This window comes from Cynoglossus semilaevis, chromosome 12 (assembly GCF_000523025.1).
Source record: "Cynoglossus semilaevis isolate Cse_v1.0 chromosome 12, Cse_v1.0, whole genome shotgun sequence".
NCBI classification, from domain to species: Eukaryota; Metazoa; Chordata; class Actinopteri; order Pleuronectiformes; family Cynoglossidae; genus Cynoglossus; species Cynoglossus semilaevis.
Window position 1 is genome coordinate 9,707,347 of NC_024318.1, and position 18,737 is coordinate 9,726,083.

At 43.4% G+C, this 18,737-nt stretch overlaps 2 protein-coding genes across 3 annotated transcripts in view; one reads left to right on the forward strand and one right to left on the reverse strand.

Annotated features, from left to right (window-relative positions):
• znf488 (zinc finger protein 488) overlaps positions 1-5,154 on the reverse strand; it is a 10,552-nt gene extending 5,398 nt beyond the window's left edge. For both annotated transcript variants that reach the window (XM_025060841.1, XM_008321966.3), the window contains exons 1-4: positions 4,529-5,154; positions 3,709-3,928; positions 3,372-3,597; positions 932-2,786 (exon numbers count right to left, since the gene is read on the reverse strand). In XM_025060841.1, coding sequence (XP_024916609.1) covers positions 1,744-2,786; positions 3,372-3,597; positions 3,709-3,928; positions 4,529-4,539 — 1,500 coding nt within the window. In that variant the 5' untranslated portion in view covers positions 4,540-5,154 and the 3' untranslated portion in view covers positions 932-1,743. The remainder of the gene's footprint in view (positions 1-931; positions 2,787-3,371; positions 3,598-3,708; positions 3,929-4,528) is intronic.
• Positions 5,155-8,099: 2,945 nt separating this feature from the next.
• The window catches only part of antxr1d (ANTXR cell adhesion molecule 1d), a 21,663-nt gene continuing 11,025 nt past the window's right edge, over positions 8,100-18,737 (forward strand). The window contains exons 1-9 of the mRNA XM_025060952.1: positions 8,100-8,680; positions 12,599-12,670; positions 12,742-12,813; positions 13,038-13,119; positions 13,564-13,594; positions 13,680-13,753; positions 14,269-14,337; positions 14,423-14,503; positions 14,583-14,679. Coding sequence (XP_024916720.1) covers positions 8,520-8,680; positions 12,599-12,670; positions 12,742-12,813; positions 13,038-13,119; positions 13,564-13,594; positions 13,680-13,753; positions 14,269-14,337; positions 14,423-14,503; positions 14,583-14,679 — 739 coding nt within the window. The 5' untranslated portion in view covers positions 8,100-8,519. The remainder of the gene's footprint in view (positions 8,681-12,598; positions 12,671-12,741; positions 12,814-13,037; positions 13,120-13,563; positions 13,595-13,679; positions 13,754-14,268; positions 14,338-14,422; positions 14,504-14,582; positions 14,680-18,737) is intronic.

Here is an 18,737-nt window from a genome sequence, read left to right on the forward strand (position 1 = left end):
ACATGATTTAAAGTGTGATAATGACTATAATTCTGGGTTTTATGAGTCATATTTTACTTTAATGGACGTTCGAGCCTTTAGAGAACACTGACCCAATCCTAAAGCACACATCCAGGTTAATTTTTTCCCCTTAATTTCCTCGTACAGTTGGGACCCACAGTTTGCTTTTACAAAGTGAACCCCGTGTCAGCTACAATCACGGTCACAGGAGAGTACTAAAGGTCAGTTCCAGCCGACGAGGTGCACGTACAGAGCTGTGTGCAGCTACAAGTAGGCGAGCGGGGAACCAAGAACAATATTTATTTTTCCACATGATGACTGTTCAATTAAAGGGGAGCAATACGGCCATTATTAGACAACAGAGGATTTTCTGTCTGGGCTGAATTGGCTTCTTTTCCGCGGTTGCACAGCTCTGAGAACTAATGGCTCTCTACATATGGACAGAGTCTCAATAATGGGACACTGTGTCTCCTAATAAGTTATTATTTAATCATGGGCTTCAGGGGTTTTTTTCTTTTCATTCACAATCATATTGAAAAACGTCATTTTTAAGCAGTCAAAAAGTACGATTTAAACACAACAACATTTTAATTTGAGAAAATCAGGAACACGTTTCAGTCGATCTTTTGTTTAATGTTTTGGAACCGTCACGAACAAATCATCCACAAAAGAAAATTTTATATTTTTATCCATAATGAACCTGTTTATGTTCTAAAGTGTGTGATATGAAGAGAGTAAGCAGAGAAATGGCTGCTGTAAACAAATTATATTACAGTGTGTGTGTGACTGTGGATTTCTTACAGAGCAGCCAAACAAGGCTGGGCTTAGACTTTAATTAAAAAAACCCAAAATTGTCACACCACTTTTAGTATTTACCTGGATCTCTATTTAACAGGCAAAAGCACTGATGAATGTATATAAATATACTCACTTTATAAGGTAAAGTCTTCAGCACTCTCCCTGCGTGGTGCGTCATCCAGGTAACACTGAGGGAGGCTGCTCAATCAGCAGCTTCATTGGTAACAGCTTTGACCAAACAGTGTTGATCATTGGACCAGTGGAGTCTGGTCAGCCTGGAGGGCGGCGACGGAGAAGTACACACGCAAAACAAACAATTTCTACCCCAGTCCTGGTTGTTGGTTTTTTTATATATATATATACTGATCACATATTGATTGATGTATGTTGGTCAATTAATTTATTAAACTAAACCCAAATTCTGGTCGGGATAATAAGTCAGCATCTGCTTGTTTGATTTGACAATTAAACAACCAATGGCTGCATGGACCTGGGAAAGGCTAAAAAGCCGCTCTCGGTCGCCTCCTGGTGGGAAAGAAAAACTCATGAGCCGTAATGCAGATGGCGTGGAGAAAAAAACACTCAACACTTTTTCTTGATTTTGATGATTTTTAGATTTCAAAACAAATTCACACTCAGTCCTCGTGTTGTGAACCAGAGCAGAGAAAACCAAGAGAAGTGAATCCAGATTTGTAATAACAATCACGGGCTGTCCTCTCTCTCTTTCTGCTCTCCTGAGTTCATTAAGGCACAAAATAATCGCCAACCTTATGTACACGGCCAAATTCAGACGAAAGTGAAATCAACACAAACGTATCTCTGGCGCCCTCTAGTGGACACGCTGCGTACCTGTTCTTCTAAATGCGTGTACATTCGCACATGTTTGTGGATCAGATTAAATATTGTTTATGAATAAATAGAGTTTGTGTTCATATTTCCTTGGCTCTAGTTATGCGACGTCATGTGTCTGGACAGGTGATGTCTCTCTCGGAAGAACTCGTGGCAGATGGGGCAGGTGAGCTTCTCCTCCCTCCTCCTTCTCACCTGGGCCTCAGCAGCGAATTCCTTTTTGTGGTGGGAGCGCATGTGGAAGACCAGGTCAGAGGTCATGCGGAAGGAAAGGTTGCATTTGGCGCACCAGTTCTGCACGGAGACGCCGAACGAGGTGAATGTGGGTGGGAGGGTGGTGAGGGAAGATGCGGTCTGCAGCTGAGCAGCGATATTCCTGGACCAGTGTTCCGGTGCGTAATGGAAAGCGCTGGTCAACGCAAGCGGGGACGGCGCGGTTTGCAGGTCACCGCCCAGGACGCTGGATGTCACCAAGTTGCTGTATCCCATAAAAGTCCTGGAGTTAAAGGCTTCAGTCATCTCCTCTATGCGACTAGAGGGCGCTGTTGTAGCGCTGCTGAGATGTGCCTGGGGGTCTAAGGGAGAAGTTCTTTTACTGGGCTTACAGAAGGCGCTTTTCTGTTCGCCTTGTCTGCTGTTGGACAGAACCAGAGAGAACGCACTGCTGCCGCTGGAGTGCACGGCATCTCTGCCGTTCGTCGACATCTCTTTGGTTCCTTCATCAGCATTCTTACATCCTGAAGCGTCACTTTTGGTTCTCAGTTTCTCCGCAGATGAAGCTCCATCCCCTGCTGTCTGGTCGAATCCCTCCGTCGTCGGTGTGATGTTGTCATCGTTTGAAATATTTGTCTTCTCTATTAGAACGGATTTCCGTCCCTTCACATAAAGTGGCTCCTCACATCTCCTCCTCTTTGGAGAGATCTCCGCGTCCTGGTCACAGCTGGGCTTTTTGTGTTCCAAATCTCTGGCGATGTTGTGGAAATCCGTCACTTGATGCTGCTTCTTAATTTCCACATGTTTCTGCGCGTAAAGGTCACGGCTCCAGGGGTCACTCTTGACCTGAGTGCACAGGAAGCGGCAGTGGGCCAGGAAAGGATGTTCATATGTGAAGACCTGGTCACACCTGCTGCATCTGAACTCTGGAAGACAAAAAAAAAACACTAGTATATTTTATTGCTGTTTTTAAAGTATTTCTGATGTGATTTTAAACCAAACAAAAACACACATCATTACGATTGTGTTTAAGAGAAGGTTTGGAACAAAGCTGTTCCATGTTTTATGAGTTTGGTTTGTGATAAAGTAAAAATCCACATCTGTTAAACAGACACCTGGAGAGAAATGTTGTGAACTGAAAACATCACCTTTGGTCAGAGAAGACAGACTAAACTCCTCTGATAAGTTATCTATGCTCACAGAATGAAGACAAAACACAGACGTAGGAACACTGTGATTCTGGGAGGTTCTGGGAGTCTTTTGAAAAAGGAAAATCTGGACTGATATAAGAATGTGATATACTGTGAAATCCTGTTGTTCAGGTTTATGATTTTGTCTTTGATATTTTTACTAGAAAAGGTCTGTAGGTGAATAAAACAATGCCAATTTACCAAATATCCACAGCTTTACATTTTCTCATAATGTTGTCCCTAAAAACCTTGAATTGGTATAAAATTATAATAACAAAATGTTAAAGCCTCTGGAGCAGACTGGAGCATCATCCTCCTCACCTTCACTCGACCCTCTCAGGTCCGTGAAGCCCAGTAGGTGAGACAGCTCCTGGTCGTACCACACCAGCAGCTCCTCGTCCTGGCGGATGTCCCGGGTGGCCCGCACATACAGCTGACCCGCTTTTAGAAAAGCCTCCGTGTTCTGCTCCTCTCTGTTGCGGGCCGCCTGGACGAGCCGCAGCCAGGACAGAACCAGGGCGGAATTACGCATGGCCTCAGGGTCCACCTGTGGACAGGACAGGGTCAACGAGTGAGACACATGTGCGTATTTAGGTCTAAATTATATATTTTTTAAAAAACAAAATCAAATATCCAGCAAACAAACTGCAGAACTCACCCTGAAAACATAGGATTTGGATTTTCTGTCGCAGGATTTCTGCGCTATGAAGGCGATGGTGTCGTAGAAGGTGTTCTGGAGAACACACGGACCGAAGCAGGTGCCTGCCGGGATGCTGCGAGTAACCACCACACTGCTGTACAGATCCGCCGGATGCTGCAGGAATTTACTGTCAGCGGTCCAGATGGACCGGGGCAGGAACGCGTGATCCATCGTCAACCTGCAACAAAACTCCATGAATCAGAGCGGTATTCCCAACACTGGGAGAAGTACATCACACTGAGAGAGCCAGAACCAAATCAACCAATACAAAATATTATGATTTATTCTGGTTCCAAAAAAATCACAGCAGTGACATGTGCGTTTTGGATTCACATGCTACGATCCCACGATGAATCGCTCTTGTGATAATATTTCCCGGCGGTGATTTCTCTCTATTAAACATTCAGGTTCTAATCTGTGCAGAAGGCGCAGTTGGTGTTGAGCCAAAAATGATTTCTAACGTCCTTTGTCTCGGTTTTTCACTCGGTTTCTCCTTTTGTCTCCCCATCTGCCGTGGAGACCAACTGCCTGCTCTGAGCGCAGGGAGAACTTCAATACGGTTTATGAACATTATATCGAATCACTGGTTGTTGAACCGGAACCACTGGTGGCCATTGAAAAAAAAAGTAGACTGTTTTTTTTATTAATTGGATTTTTTATTATCTTTTAATTATTATTTTTTGAAGCGCCACATATGCTTCAAATTCCTTTAAAATAATATTATCCAACAGAAAGGAAAAACAAATCAATCCTTGTGACCAGGTGGCTGTGCACTCACCCGCCGGACATGGAGGTGGATGTGTGGGCAGCCAGTTGCAGCTGATGGTGCAGCTGATGGTGCAGCGGTGCTCAGAACTGATGTCCTCTGTTTTCTTGGTGACCAGTTCCGGAGTCTTCCCTTCGTACACTGTCGCCTCTCTCCTCTGTCGCTGCCACTTATTCCCTTCAGAGAGCGCACTGAAGCGTTGCGCATAGATATAAACACGGGCGCGGCCACGCGCGCGCGCGCTCACACGCCCTGATTTTTTTTTTTGTTAGTCCCCTGGCAAATGCGTCCTTGTCTGATTTACAGAGCTCTCGCGGAGAGATGTGGGCGTCAGGATGCAGGGAACAGGGATCATTCGGCCATAATAATGGAATTGAATGTGATTCAAACAGGCGCAGCTGGTTGGTGTAGACATAAAGACCGCCGCGTCTGAACTCCATACAGTGACGGGTACGAGATGGACCTGTTTACAGTCTTTGGTGAAACGTTAATAAATAATTCCAACAGCATCTTAATGACTCTGAAAACTGTGGGAACATCCAGGTCTATAATTTTTAAATCCAATGCGGACATTTTCTTTTTTCTCATAAATACACTGGTGGAGAATGTTTTAGTCCAGGCCTATCAAACTCATTTTGGTTCAGGGACCACAAACTACCTGATTAAATGTAAACAGGGCTGGACCAGTATCTTTATTTATTACCAATTACCTATAAATAACAATAAATCCATGCTTTTTCCGATTGTTTTTTTTTTTCATCCATGTGTGTTAGAAAATCTACTTATTTAATGAACTCTCGTTTTACAAAACATCATGAACATGAAGTGTTCGCAGTCCAGTTTTGGTCTGCAGACCGTATGTTTGACACACTGAGTCACTTCACAGCATATTGACAAGCCAAGTTGGCTCTTCTGAAGATGGTTCTCTGCCTGTTTCAAATGTACTTTGGTTTTTTTTTTGTCATGAAGGAACCAGAACCTGCACCCACGTGGAAGTTCTGTCGCTAAAGCCTCGTAGATTTTGTTCCCAACCTTTTCATAATCTGATTTGTTCATATTTCCTTTCACGCCATAACATTTTTTCAACTGCACACAGTAAAGAAAACTGTTGTGTGTTTTACCATGAGGACGGTGTTCTTTGGGTTACACAGCTCTCCTTTCCTTCTCCAAATAAAGAAAAGTTTTCTAACATCACAGTTTTTTTCGATAAAGAGCTTCGATTACTTTAAATGTCAAACCTCAGGTTCAGAGTACTGACCGAGACATTCAGTAGTTTTCAAGTATTTAAGATAATAAAACGGATCAGTCGTACAGATCGTTCTGTGCCGTTTTGATCTCATTTCTGGAAACAGCTGTTTGAAAGTAATGTGGCCGTCGTGGGGAGAGTGGAGATTTAAAAATTGGCCACTAATGCAGGCCGTGTCTGCTCCGTGCTGCTCTGTGCTGGTCGGGGGGTTGCCATCAGGCAAATGCATTATTCATTAAGTAAATGATTCTGTCTAATGAGCATTTAATGGATTATTCTGAATCAAAAACTGGGTTTGGTTAAATGCCCCGCTGGTTTAGGGGGCAACTATGGAAAATGGTCAACGTCCAGGTGGTCAAGCGAAGTAATTAGCCGACTGTAGACTGGAGGGAAAAAAATTACAATGATTCAAAGACTTTGAACATTTGACCATTGGACTCTATGGGGCGCTCTTTTTATGTATTTCAAAGTTTTCCAGTTGAAATGTGTAATTAAGTTCCAAAAATAATTTGGGGAAACACTTTTATTTAATTCTTCTTTGCTCTCAGCAAAATATTAAAGTCAGTAGATATAGCTGGCAGTATAATAATAGACATTTTGGAAATGTACAATATTCATTCACCTCATATGAAGTATAATCAAGCTCTGGCACGGGGCCAGTTATGGCACTTGAATAGACTGTTTGTGGTCTTAGGTTTTTTTGTTCAAATTTACTTTTTCAATTCCAGGAACTTTTTCCATTTTTTTTAACAATTCTGATTGTTTACAATCAAAGTACAGTGTGTACTACTAGAGTAGTGAAACTGCGCTCATATCAAACAATATATTTAGTTATACATAAGCACATTCCAGTCTTACATGTATATTTGGCCTGAAAGTTGTTATTTTACATTTAATCCACCCACACAGCGATTAACCGATGATTTGTGGAGCAGTTCTTTCTTTTTTTTTTCTTTCTGTGGAAAAGTGGAGTTGTGTGTCTCTCCTCGGGTGTCGCTCCTCTCCTCCACCCTGCCCTGCCTCGGTGCAGTTTTTTTCTCCCCCTCTCAGACTTGGAGAGGCCGGCGCTATCTGAGCAGGACGTCTGTGCGCAGAATGCGCTAAAGAAAGCAGACGGGCGGACGGAACAACGTGGAACAAAGCGTTTGACGCACGAAGTGGACTCGGCATCTGAAGACCGAGAGACAATGTGAAGACGTGTAGTTGTCAACAGTGTTGGAGGACTCTTTCAGCGAGGACAGGAAAGATGGCGAGGACGCAGACTCGCATGCTCCTCGCCTTAGTGGCTTTGCTGGGAATTTTCCTTCTCCATGCCTCGGTGAAAGGCGAGCAACAGGAGGCGGAGGAGCAGCAGGAGGAGGAGAGGTCCTGTCAGGGAGCGTTCGACCTTTACTTTGTCCTGGACAAGTGAGTGTCCCGCGTTATTTATGGCTTTGTTAGGTTCTCGTCGCTGCTCATTGCCATGCGACCAAGATGATGTTTGGAAAACTCCGAGCGCGTCGGTGTTTTGGTCTGACAGCACGAAGAAGAAAAGTTATCCGGAGTTTTGGTTGATGAAAATATCTGCCCAGACTTTGTTGTTGATGATGTTTTTTTCTAAGACATTCTACAGTCAGACAACAAATGCATGAGTTTGGGGGTGATTTAACACTGATTCGGCGTCACTTGATCGCCACTGTTTAAGATAATAGTTTGGACATTAGGACATGCTCCTTCCCTCCGTCCGGTCGACTGCGGTGAGGCTGAAGGTTTACCCACGGGATGTGGGCAGGGCGAGCAGGATGGATAGGGTTTCAGGCTGATGACGCCTTTGCGGACGCAGCTGTCCAGCAGTGGAGCAGTGGAGCAGTGTTCACCGGTGATTCAGTTCAGTGTTCCGCCCTCCATCCTTCAGTCGACCGTGATCTGACTCTGTCACTGAAGGATAGAATTCCAGCTAAATGTCTTAGGAATGAAAGTGATCCAACAAGTAACAAAGGTGTATATATATATATATATATATATATATACTTTTATTTCATACTTTCATCTCTATCTCTCTAATTTAATTCTTCTTTGCTCTCAGCAAAATATTAAAGTCAGTAGATATAGCTGGCAGTATAATAATAGACATTTTGGAAATGTACAATATTCATTCACCTCATATGAAGTATAATCAAGCTCTGGCACGGGGCCAGTTATGGCACTTGAATAGACTGTTTGTGGTCTTAGGTTTTTTTGTTCAAATTTACTTTTTCAATTTTTTTAGAACTTTTTTTTAACAATTCTGATTGTTTACAATCAAAGTACAGTGTGTACTACTAGAGTAGTGAAACTGCGCTCATATCAAACAATATATTTAGTTATACATAAGAACATTCCAGTCTTACATGTATATTTGGCCTGAAAGTTGTTATTTTACATTTAATCCACCCACACAGCGATTAACCGATGATTTGTGGAGCAGTTCTTTCTTTTTTTTTTCTTTCTGTGGAAAAGTGGAGTTGTGTGTCTCTCCTCGGGTGTCGCTCCTCTCCTCCACCCTGCCCTGCCTCGGTGCAGTTTTTTTCTCCCCCTCTCAGACTTGGAGAGGCCGGCGCTATCTGAGCAGGACGTCTGTGCGCAGAATGCGCTAAAGAAAGCAGACGGGCGGACGGAACAACGTGGAACAAAGCGTTTGACGCACGAAGTGGACTCGGCATCTGAAGACCGAGAGACAATGTGAAGACGTGTAGTTGTCAACAGTGTTGGAGGACTCTTTCAGCGAGGACAGGAAAGATGGCGAGGACGCAGACTCGCATGCTCCTCGCCTTAGTGGCTTTGCTGGGAATTTTCCTTCTCCATGCCTCGGTGAAAGGCGAGCAACAGGAGGCGGAGGAGCAGCAGGAGGAGGAGAGGTCCTGTCAGGGAGCGTTCGACCTTTACTTTGTCCTGGACAAGTGAGTGTCCCGCGTTATTTATGGCTTTGTTAGGTTCTCGTCGCTGCTCATTGCCATGCGACCAAGATGATGTTTGGAAAACTCCGAGCGCGTCGGTGTTTTGGTCTGACAGCACGAAGAAGAAAAGTTATCCGGAGTTTTGGTTGATGAAAATATCTGCCCAGACTTTGTTGTTGATGATGTTTTTTTCTAAGACATTCTACAGTCAGACAACAAATGCATGAGTTTGGGGGTGATTTAACACTGATTCGGCGTCACTTGATCGCCACTGTTTAAGATAATAGTTTGGACATTAGGACATGCTCCTTCCCTCCGTCCGGTCGACTGCGGTGAGGCTGAAGGTTTACCCACGGGATGTGGGCAGGGCGAGCAGGATGGATAGGGGTTCAGGCTGATGACGCCTTTGCGGACGCAGCTGTCCAGCAGTGGAGCAGTGGAGCAGTGTTCACCGGTGATTCAGTTCAGTGTTCCGCCCTCCATCCTTCAGTCGACCGTGATCTGACTCTGTCACTGAAGGATAGAATTCCAGCTAAATGTCTTAGGAATGAAAGTGATCCAACAAGTAACAAAGGTGTATATATATATATATATATATATATATACTTTTATTTCATACTTTCATCCCTATCTATCTATCTATCTTTATACTTCAAGAACTGAATCATATTGAGCCATAGAGCTACATGCATTAGCTGTTCAGTTCATATGAGTACATATATATTTAATGTCTTGGTAGATCCTGTTAGTCTGTCATTGAATAGTAGCTCCAGAGCCAGAAAGGTGCAGCCCTGCTGTAATACAACCAAGCCTTTGGGCCCAGACATTTTTTTTTCTGAGTTGTTTGATCCTGACCCAGTTTTAAAAATTCAAATATTTCAACGTTCCAAAAAGTACGGTTCCTAACCCAACAACAACTCCGAGACCGTGTGATGGTTTCTTTCTTGTAGAATTCCCACATTTAATACAGATTTTCTATCATCTGGAGCTCATTATACATCATAGTAACTCACTGTGGAAGAATTTGGATTTTTCAATCATGCTTCACTACAGTTTTATGCTTTGGGCTCATTTTCTCATCCACGTTTGTGGCTTTGACGACTCTTACAGCTGAGTTAGCACAACCGCACCGCTAATTATCTCCGAGCCATCTTTCTGCTGCATCCGCTGTTTGTGTCTGCTCAGACACGATAATTGACATTTTTGTCGTATCTCTGTTTTGAACTGTAACTGGAGATAATGTACGTGGACGAACGAGGCAGAACAACTGCACGAGTCCAAACACGAAGCAGAGGAGAAGGATCTGTTGGTTTGGTTTTGATTTAAATTAATAACTAGGAGACCAGCATGTACAGTATATGTACATGCTGGTTGGAAAAGTTATTGTTAAGACATTAAACACAACTGTGTCTGTGTTTAGTATTAGTGAGCAGAAGCCTTTGTCCTTGGTTGTCCCAGGCTGAGTACCTGTGACATTTTTACATCTGATGATTTTTCCTTTTTACATATGAATAACAGCATCTGTTGGAAACATTTTAGTTTTTGCTTCAAGCCTGAGAAGCCAGTGAGGTCATGCATGGTTAAACCTCTGGTTTTCCCAGTGTTTTGTTTTGACTGTATGGACCAGCATGCTTCAGCAGGCCTGCAGGAAGTTGCTGATCTACAGTATCTCAGACACGGCACCAACATGTCTGCTGCAGTGCAGGTTCTGTGCACAATTTTAGTCTGAGAAAAAGAGACTTAAAAAAAACCTCAGGGATATTTTCGAGTGTTTATCCTGGTCTTTACATCATCACCATTGGCCAACACATGCTTGGCTCTTGCTTTGATGTCCAGAGGAAAGGCATGCTGGGTAGTGAGTGTGTGCGCTCCACTGGAAGCATCTCTGTCTCCCATGAAGATGAAGACAGAAAAGTGACTTTAAAAACTTAGAATCCTCAAAAACAGCTCCCCACATTCTCCACTCCACATACCAGGCGGCCTTTTCCTCTCTATCTGGTTTGCCCACAAATAGAATAATAGGTGTTGTCTTTTCTGGCTGGATTAGAGAGAAACTGAGATGTATTTTTCTCAGATCCAAGTTCTTCACAGGGTAAATACTGCAAGTGAAAGAAAACGCTTGTACCTTCACGTTTACTACACGTAGCAGCACAGGTGAGGTCAGAATAAATGGCTGAGTCGAGCGTTTGGATAATGGCAGGCTGAGGGTGAAATCAGGTTTGCTTAAACTAGAATAATCGTCGGGCAGTACTGAGAAGAAAGAAACCACGTTTGATTGAACACAATAAAAAAGACATTCATATTTTTCTACTAAATAAGATCATAATTGTCTAAAATGACATTATTGTTGACTATTTAAATAAAAAGAAAACTCAAGAATTCGATCTCCTACTGCTGACAAAGTACTGAACGTACTTTTACTTCAAAGTAAAAGTACTGTTCTCGCAAACAGCCTATCAGCTCATCGTTGGCATGGAGACGACATCCCATAAACACATGCTGACCAAACCAAAACACACAGTAAAGAAAAGAAAAAACAGACTCCGTTCACATGTTTGTGAACAGCTTGTGCTTCACAAACAGGTGGCCCGCGGGCCAGATGTGAACCATGGGTCGCTTGTCCAGGTCCAAGTTTAGGACTTCAATGTTTTTTTCAAACTAATTTGTTCACTAGAGTACTATAGAACATGTGTCTGTTAGGGCTGTAAACGTTCCACTCCTTCAAACAACCATTGGGGGCCAAGAATGTGACTGTTTAAACGGGGGGTCACGAAGCAGCAGCCAGGTCACACTCTCACACGCTTTACGACCCTGCGACACACACTTTCACCAGCCCTCAGCCTCGCAGAGTTGGGTCAACAAGTTGTTTGATGTTGCCCTCCTCAAAAAGACGCACTCACATTTACCCCCCGCTGAGTGTTGCTCTGGCATCCCTCTGTTGTCCATGTCACAGCCTTTTACACTGCCTGGACCCCCAACCTGTTGTTAGACTGGCTGTGCTCACTGGGACCATCTGTTCCCCTTCACACACACACACACACACACACACACACACACGCACAGGGGCCAGCTGCCGGCTCCACGGTCCCTGCTACAGGCAGACTGCTACATCTGTCCCTGTCTAACCTCCACCCTCTGGTCCTGCAACAATTAGCCACCATTATCAGACCCTTGGGACTGGGCTTCATCACGGAGACAGGAAGTGGACTCACTGGTGACAGGTTACTGTACAGAGTAGTGGCACAAGACGGGGCACGGCCAGGTTTCCACAAGTCTCCCAAGGAATGTCTAGAGATGTGAAGTAAATAAGTAGTTCCTGGAAATGGAGAACAGTTGGGACTGAGTGTAGGTGACACTTTTCTAGTGAGAGTAAAATCTTTGTAAAAGCAACAACTTCTTCCATCACAAAATGCTGGAAGTTTATTTCCATGCTGCCATCGTAGTTGTCTTGTCCAAGGACACATCAGCATGTAGACTGCAAGACCATGGGGCTGGACCCCTCATCTTAGTGATCGGATTTACTGTCAGTACAGACGACCACCAGAGTTGTTTTATGTAGAGAGTCTGAAGCCGATGGCTGTGAAATAAGATAAACAAACAACAAATTTGATTTGATTTGATTTGGTCCAAGATTTAATAAAAACAAAAAAAAAAGCTGTTTCATGTTTATAGTAGTACAGTCAGATATATAATCTACAATGACAGAACTACAAAATAACTAGTAAAATATAAATTAAACCAAATCTGTGTTTAATAAATAATATTCTCTTTTTGGTTTTTGTTTTGGAAAAACCATTCATTTTTCTGCTCTACAATGTGAGTCCAGCTCTTAGCTGCATACCACTGGTGTTATTGTTCTGTTTAAGGGTGATGACCTCATGCCATCACATGATTTCTATTTTTTTTTTTTCTGTTTTCCAGGTCTGGGAGTGTGAAGCATCACTGGCTGGAAATCTATACTTTTGTGCAGCAGTTGGCAGAGAAGTTTATCAGGTACACGCTGGTTTATTTACTGATGTTTTCTGTCAGCAGTGACGTATAATAATTTTGTCTTTGTTTGGCAGCCCGATGCTGAGGATGTCTTTTATAGTCTTCTCCACACATGGAAAGATCATCCTGAAGCTGACAGAGAACAGGTTAACACAGCAGCCAGCACTCAGTCCCAAAAAATTCCATTCTTAATCTGCCTGCACACAGTACTGCACGCAACCACAGACAGCTAACATGCTAACATGCTAACACGGTTCCACACCCTGGTCTTATCTCATCTCATCATCTGCTGAGGACTTTTCTTTATCTCCTTCTCTCCTCGTAGTCGTTTCCTCCCTGTTTATTTTCTCCTCCTCTGTTTCCTCCACAGGGAAGCCATTACTGGAGGCCTGTTGGCCCTGAAGACGGTCGTCCCCGGGGGGGACACGTATATGAATTTAGGCCTGGAAATGGTGAGGCGTGGTTTTGAACTGCTCAGCATCTGCATCTGCAGAGACAGCAACAGGAGACTCACACTGTCTCAGCTTTAAGAATGAAAAACACGCACCGTGTATTTGAGTATTTGACTCCTGCAGCAGGGACTAGGATGAATTAGGAAGGTATGAGGAGTGGCTCAGTCATGAGAAAGCACGCAGCTACGGCCTGATTTCTTTTTTCTGTTGCCCTAAATGTTGTTCTAAATACCAAAAGCAGTGACAACATGTGATCGACTTGTTCTTCTGAAGCTGAGAAATGGCGTTTCTGTCGAATCGTAGGCTCCAAGTAACAACAAGCTCATGTGTTTGTACTCATACAAGGTCAAACCAAAGTTAAATGTGTGGGTCGGCTTTACAACAACATCAGCTTGTAGTTATGTGATATGAATCCTGACTAATTCACTGTTGTTTCAACCACAGGCTAACGCTCAGATTCATCAAGAGCGACACGGTGAGCGCGGTGTAATCAGCACATCGTGTTTGCATGCATTTGTAAAGTTTTAATGAAAGAAATAAAATATTGTTGTGTTTTTCAGGGACTGCCAGTGTCATCATTGCTCTGACTGATGGAGAGCTCAACGAGTGGCAGTTTGACACAGCACAGAGAGAGGTGGGTGGTCCGGCCCGGCCCCTTACTGTCCTTTTCATGGACTAGACCAAGTTCTTCGGACCCTATGTTGGGCCACAATGTGTGGAATAGCCATTTTTCTTAAAAAAATAATAAATAAATTATATATATATATATTCCTTGTTTTTTTTAAAGATATGCGTCTTTGTTATTTTTATTTGCTTAGATCAAAACAGAAAAGCAATATAAAATTCATATTTGACAAGCATCTTGAATCTAAAATATTTTTGTATTATCGTGTTGTAAACGTTTCTAAATACTTATATTTTGTTGTTAAGAATCTAGAACAACTGTGTTAAAGCTTCTATGTCTTTTATAAATCCCAAATAATGCTTTTCAAATGGTCTCAACTAATAATTGAATAACTAAAGATCCATGTTTCTGATCTTCACCAGTTCTCTTGTAACTAGGTCACTGACAAAAAATGGATCTCTTTTATAATTCAATATATTTGTCAAACCCAAACTTTTCTTGGATGACATCATTAGTTCTTGCAGGCTCAGAGGGCCAGATCCATGGGTGCGACCGTTTACTGTGTTGGGGTCAAAGACTTCAACCAGACCCAGGTGCGGAGCTACAGAAAATTAAAAACAATGTAACGAATCATTTAAAATGCAAGTATATAATTTTCAGTGTATGTTTTTTTTTTAGCTGGCAACTATTGCAGTTACAGTGGACCATGTGTTTCCTGTGTGGGGAGGCTTCCAGGCCCTGAGGGGAATCATCGACTCAGTATGACACCTTCACACCACATGTCGTAAATCCTGACGCTATTTTGTTTCTAAATCGTCTGACCGCGTCTCCTCCTCAGATCATTAGGAAGTCCTGCATTGAGATTCTGGCAGCGGAGCCGTCCAGCGTGTGTGCAGGAGGTAAGAGGTGTAAAGACGGCGTGGAAGTCACGCTGTGTAATTGTGCAATATGACAGTCATCCCAAGCCTGTGGAGAGGAACATGAGGCTGAGTAATCGCATGGGTGCTTATGGCTGCAGAGTGACAGACAGCGTATTGTCATTCATGGCCGGGGGGGGGGTTAGCATAGCAGCTACGGCAGCGTGTGTGCAGACGAGAGGAGGGGCTGTAGGGCTGTTAGTTAGGGACTTAACTGTAAGTGTTTAAGCATGGATGCGTCTCTGGCCTAGTTTGTCATTACACATGTGCTAAAACTTTCCTGCCTCACCCTCTCTGCACACGTCCAGGTCGTCTGTCTTTGCGCAGCAGAGCTGGAGAGCAAGAGGCAGAGAAGGAGCCAAGAAGAATGTTGAGAAAGAGACTTAGTCGGGGGTCCGCCCGGATGAATGAGCTCTGACATGACCTTATTAGAACCCACACATGAGAGTGCATTATGAGCTGCGCTGCCAAATGTAAAGCGCGTAGATAAATGTGCGTCCGAGGGCGTGGAGGACAGGGGAGGGTGTGAGGAGAGCAGCTGCGGTGTTGATCCAAAAGGACAGAAATGATAGAAGTCGAATAAACGCAGATAAAACACGGTCACAGCCCATGTGATGATGATGCTCTCTGGACCCCTGCCAAAGCCCTGGGAGTCTGTCAGTCCAAGTGCAGGCAAATATCCCCCAGCCTCATTTTTTATTCGATTGATGAGCCACCTAATGGTCAGTGAACTAGGAAAGAAAGCACCCACTTGAACCAAAGCATTATTCTGGCCTAATTAATGGTGGACTCTAATGGGCTGAACACATGTTAAAGTGCTTGGTTTGCACATGGTGCACGTGTGTGTGTGTGTGTGTGTGTGTGTGTAAAGCTGGGTAGAGAGTTCATTTCCAGTCATTTCCAGAATTTCTCCAATAAATAGTATTTTTGTATTTTTTTCTGTTGCTAGAGAATGTTTTATATACATTTTCTAAAGGTAAATTCCTAATTTTGCTAGTAGGAAATCAAATACTGGGCATAAATCTGCACGTGGGAACTGTGCACAGTACTTGCAATGATATTTTAAGCATGTTAAGAAACCAAAAGCACAAAAATCTTCTTTCCGTAAATTTAACCTATTAAATTCAAACTGTTGGGAACTGTGCACTGATGCAATGATATTTAAGTGTTTTAAGAAACCAAAAGCACTGCCTAAAAATCTTCTTTCTGTAAATTTAACCTATTAAATTCAAACTGCAGTGCAATCAGGGTATGTTGACAGTTGATTTCCTCAAACAAATTGTTGGAAATATCAGTATATTGCAAATACAAATGACCTCATCATGTGTTTGGTATAATATAAACAGAGGTTTCTAGGTTATAAACAATAGTCTCTCTCTCCCTCTCTCTCTCTCTCTCTCTCTCTCTCTGTGTGTGTGTGCCTGCCCTATATGCATTTACATTCCATGCATGCTCTACAGCCACACACACATGTTCATTAACCAGTCTGTACACACACACACACACACACACACACGTCCCTCACACCGATGTGAAGTGACCAGAAAGAGCCGCCTGCTAACGGGCCCTCAGACTGGACGGCCGACACCAGACCACAGGATCAGACATGACAGCAGTGATTTCACTGACACACACACACACACAGACACAGTGGCGGGACGGCGTGAGCCGGGCCTTAGATCTAACATGACAGCAGAGATTGCTTCTTTCATTAACGTCTGACCCTCGTCTCCCTGACGTCCCCGTCCGTCCTTCTCCCTCCCTGTCTCTCACTGTCCCGCCGCACTAGCGTGATTGAAGAGCGGGCGTACAGACAAGACTGGAACGGCGTTCACATGAACACGTGTAGCCCCTGTCACACGTCCAGGTGCTGATGCAAATGGACACAGAGTGTGTGTGTGGCGCGCAGCAGCATATGTGTGGTGTATGTCAGCGGGGCACCACCAGTCTGTGCCGCCTCGGATCTGACAGCACTGACCTTTTTACCCATCAAGCACTTGTGCAGGGTGACGGAGTCAGCTGAAAGCCATGGCCAAATTCTAACGGATGAAATATTATTGTTTTTAAAAGTACATGAAAACATTTGACATTTAATTTTCTATTAGTTTAAAAAAATTGTTTTTTTTTTCTTCCTCCGTTTGTCTGCATATGCGCCCTGTCAGAGTGGAGCCTGAGCTCCGTGACGTTAACGGCGTGTGAAGGGAGGCTGACGATGCAGCAGCCGCAGCACTGACTAATAGGAATAATTAGTCTGCTCATTAATCTGCACGTTGTTGTGGCTGCAAACCACATCATACACAGAGTACGTACATCAGGGATAATTACAGCCTGAGGTGTTTATTATTGCATATATTACAAACCCATAATTAGCTGTTGTGATGGGTTCAGCACACGGCGCAGACCGCAGATATGCTGCACAGCCGTTCCTTTGACTGTAATGAGGCGTTTGGTGGTACCATTGTTTAATTGAGGTTTTTAATTGTTTGGGAACTGATTATAATAATTGTTGCAGTTTTACAAGTGGAAGTTGTTGCTTTACTAGAGCGAGAGTTACATTTTTATGGTCTGTTTGCTCTCGTCATGATGTGTCTGACAGATATGGACTGCAGGCAGGAGGGGTTGCTGTGTTTGCTCTCGTCATGATGCGTCTGACAGATATGGACTGCAGGCAGGACAGTCATGTGCATGAAGGGGATTTATTTACGTTTACATTTGTGCATTTAGCGGATGCGTTTTAGCCATAGCTACTGTCAAGAGGAGGATTAAATATATGGTTCCACTGGGGCTCGAACCCAGAAACGTCTGCATGTAAGGCAGCCGTAGGTAACCGCTACATTACCGAACCACTTTACAGTGGGCTGAATTTTTGTAATCTGGGTAAATTATTGTCTGATATAATCCAGCTGAATATGCATATTGTTGCCGTGAAGGCAACAATATCTTTATCTCCAAAATTTAAATTTAGGGCGAACAGATTCAACTCTGGATGATTCTTTTTACCATTGGCGAATAGGATTAGATTTTAATTTTCTCTGAAAACAACAAAAACAAACATTGTCAGGAAAATCACACCTCACTGAGACATAAAAAACATTTTTAGTTTGCTTAAAAGAAACAAAATAAACCAGTTATAAAGCACGGTGGTTTCTACAGTACTCAGCCTGTTTGGATACATGTCTATCATTTCAGCCTACGCTCTTGTCCCTAACAGCCCTGGGGGCTTCATGTTTATGTATATTTAGTCATAGTTCTATATGAAAGGTGAGAAGACCGGCTTTAATCTCTGTGTCCTGAGGTGAAAAAAGAAAAAAGAAAAAAAGTCCAAATTACGACTCTCACAGATGTGTAAAATGGTGAGATCTGTGACTAGCAGTGTGTTTGTGTTCATCGCTTCATTGCTGCCAGTTTGACCTTTAAGGAAACACACTGTCACGTATACACTCACACACACACTCACACACACACACACACTGTTTTTAGCCAGTGATCTTCACGCTGCTGCCTTAAATGTTAGAGGTGTGGCAAATGTTCACTTCTATTAGCTCAGATAAGGCTAGAGGAAACTGCAGTGCTCACACACACACACTCACACACACACACACCCATAAAATCTGTGTCCAGGCATGTGTTTATACATATTCATGCGGGGCCTCCATTAAAGCCATGCAAAGAGCTATTGCTCATAAAAAATGCATTTATCTGCACATCAATACACACCTGCACAACAACACACCCGTCTGTAGGAGGCACCGCAGCGACGGCGTTATTTGTTCGTGCCTTGTCTTTAGGGCATGTTTTTTTTTTTTTTCAATCTCAAACATATGCTGAGTAGCTGCCAATGCTGGCCGGCTCCTGTCAGTGCGCTTTAGTGGTGCCTGAGGTAACGTAAAGGTCAGAGTCACACACACACACACACACACACACACACTAACACAGTACACACACGCACACCTTCTGGCTACAGCAGAGTCTAAGATGTTGGTGAAGATCAACACTTTTAGCATCGGTGCCACTGGAGCAGATCATGGCCTCTTTACTCCACACCAACACACAAACACACAAACACACAAACACAC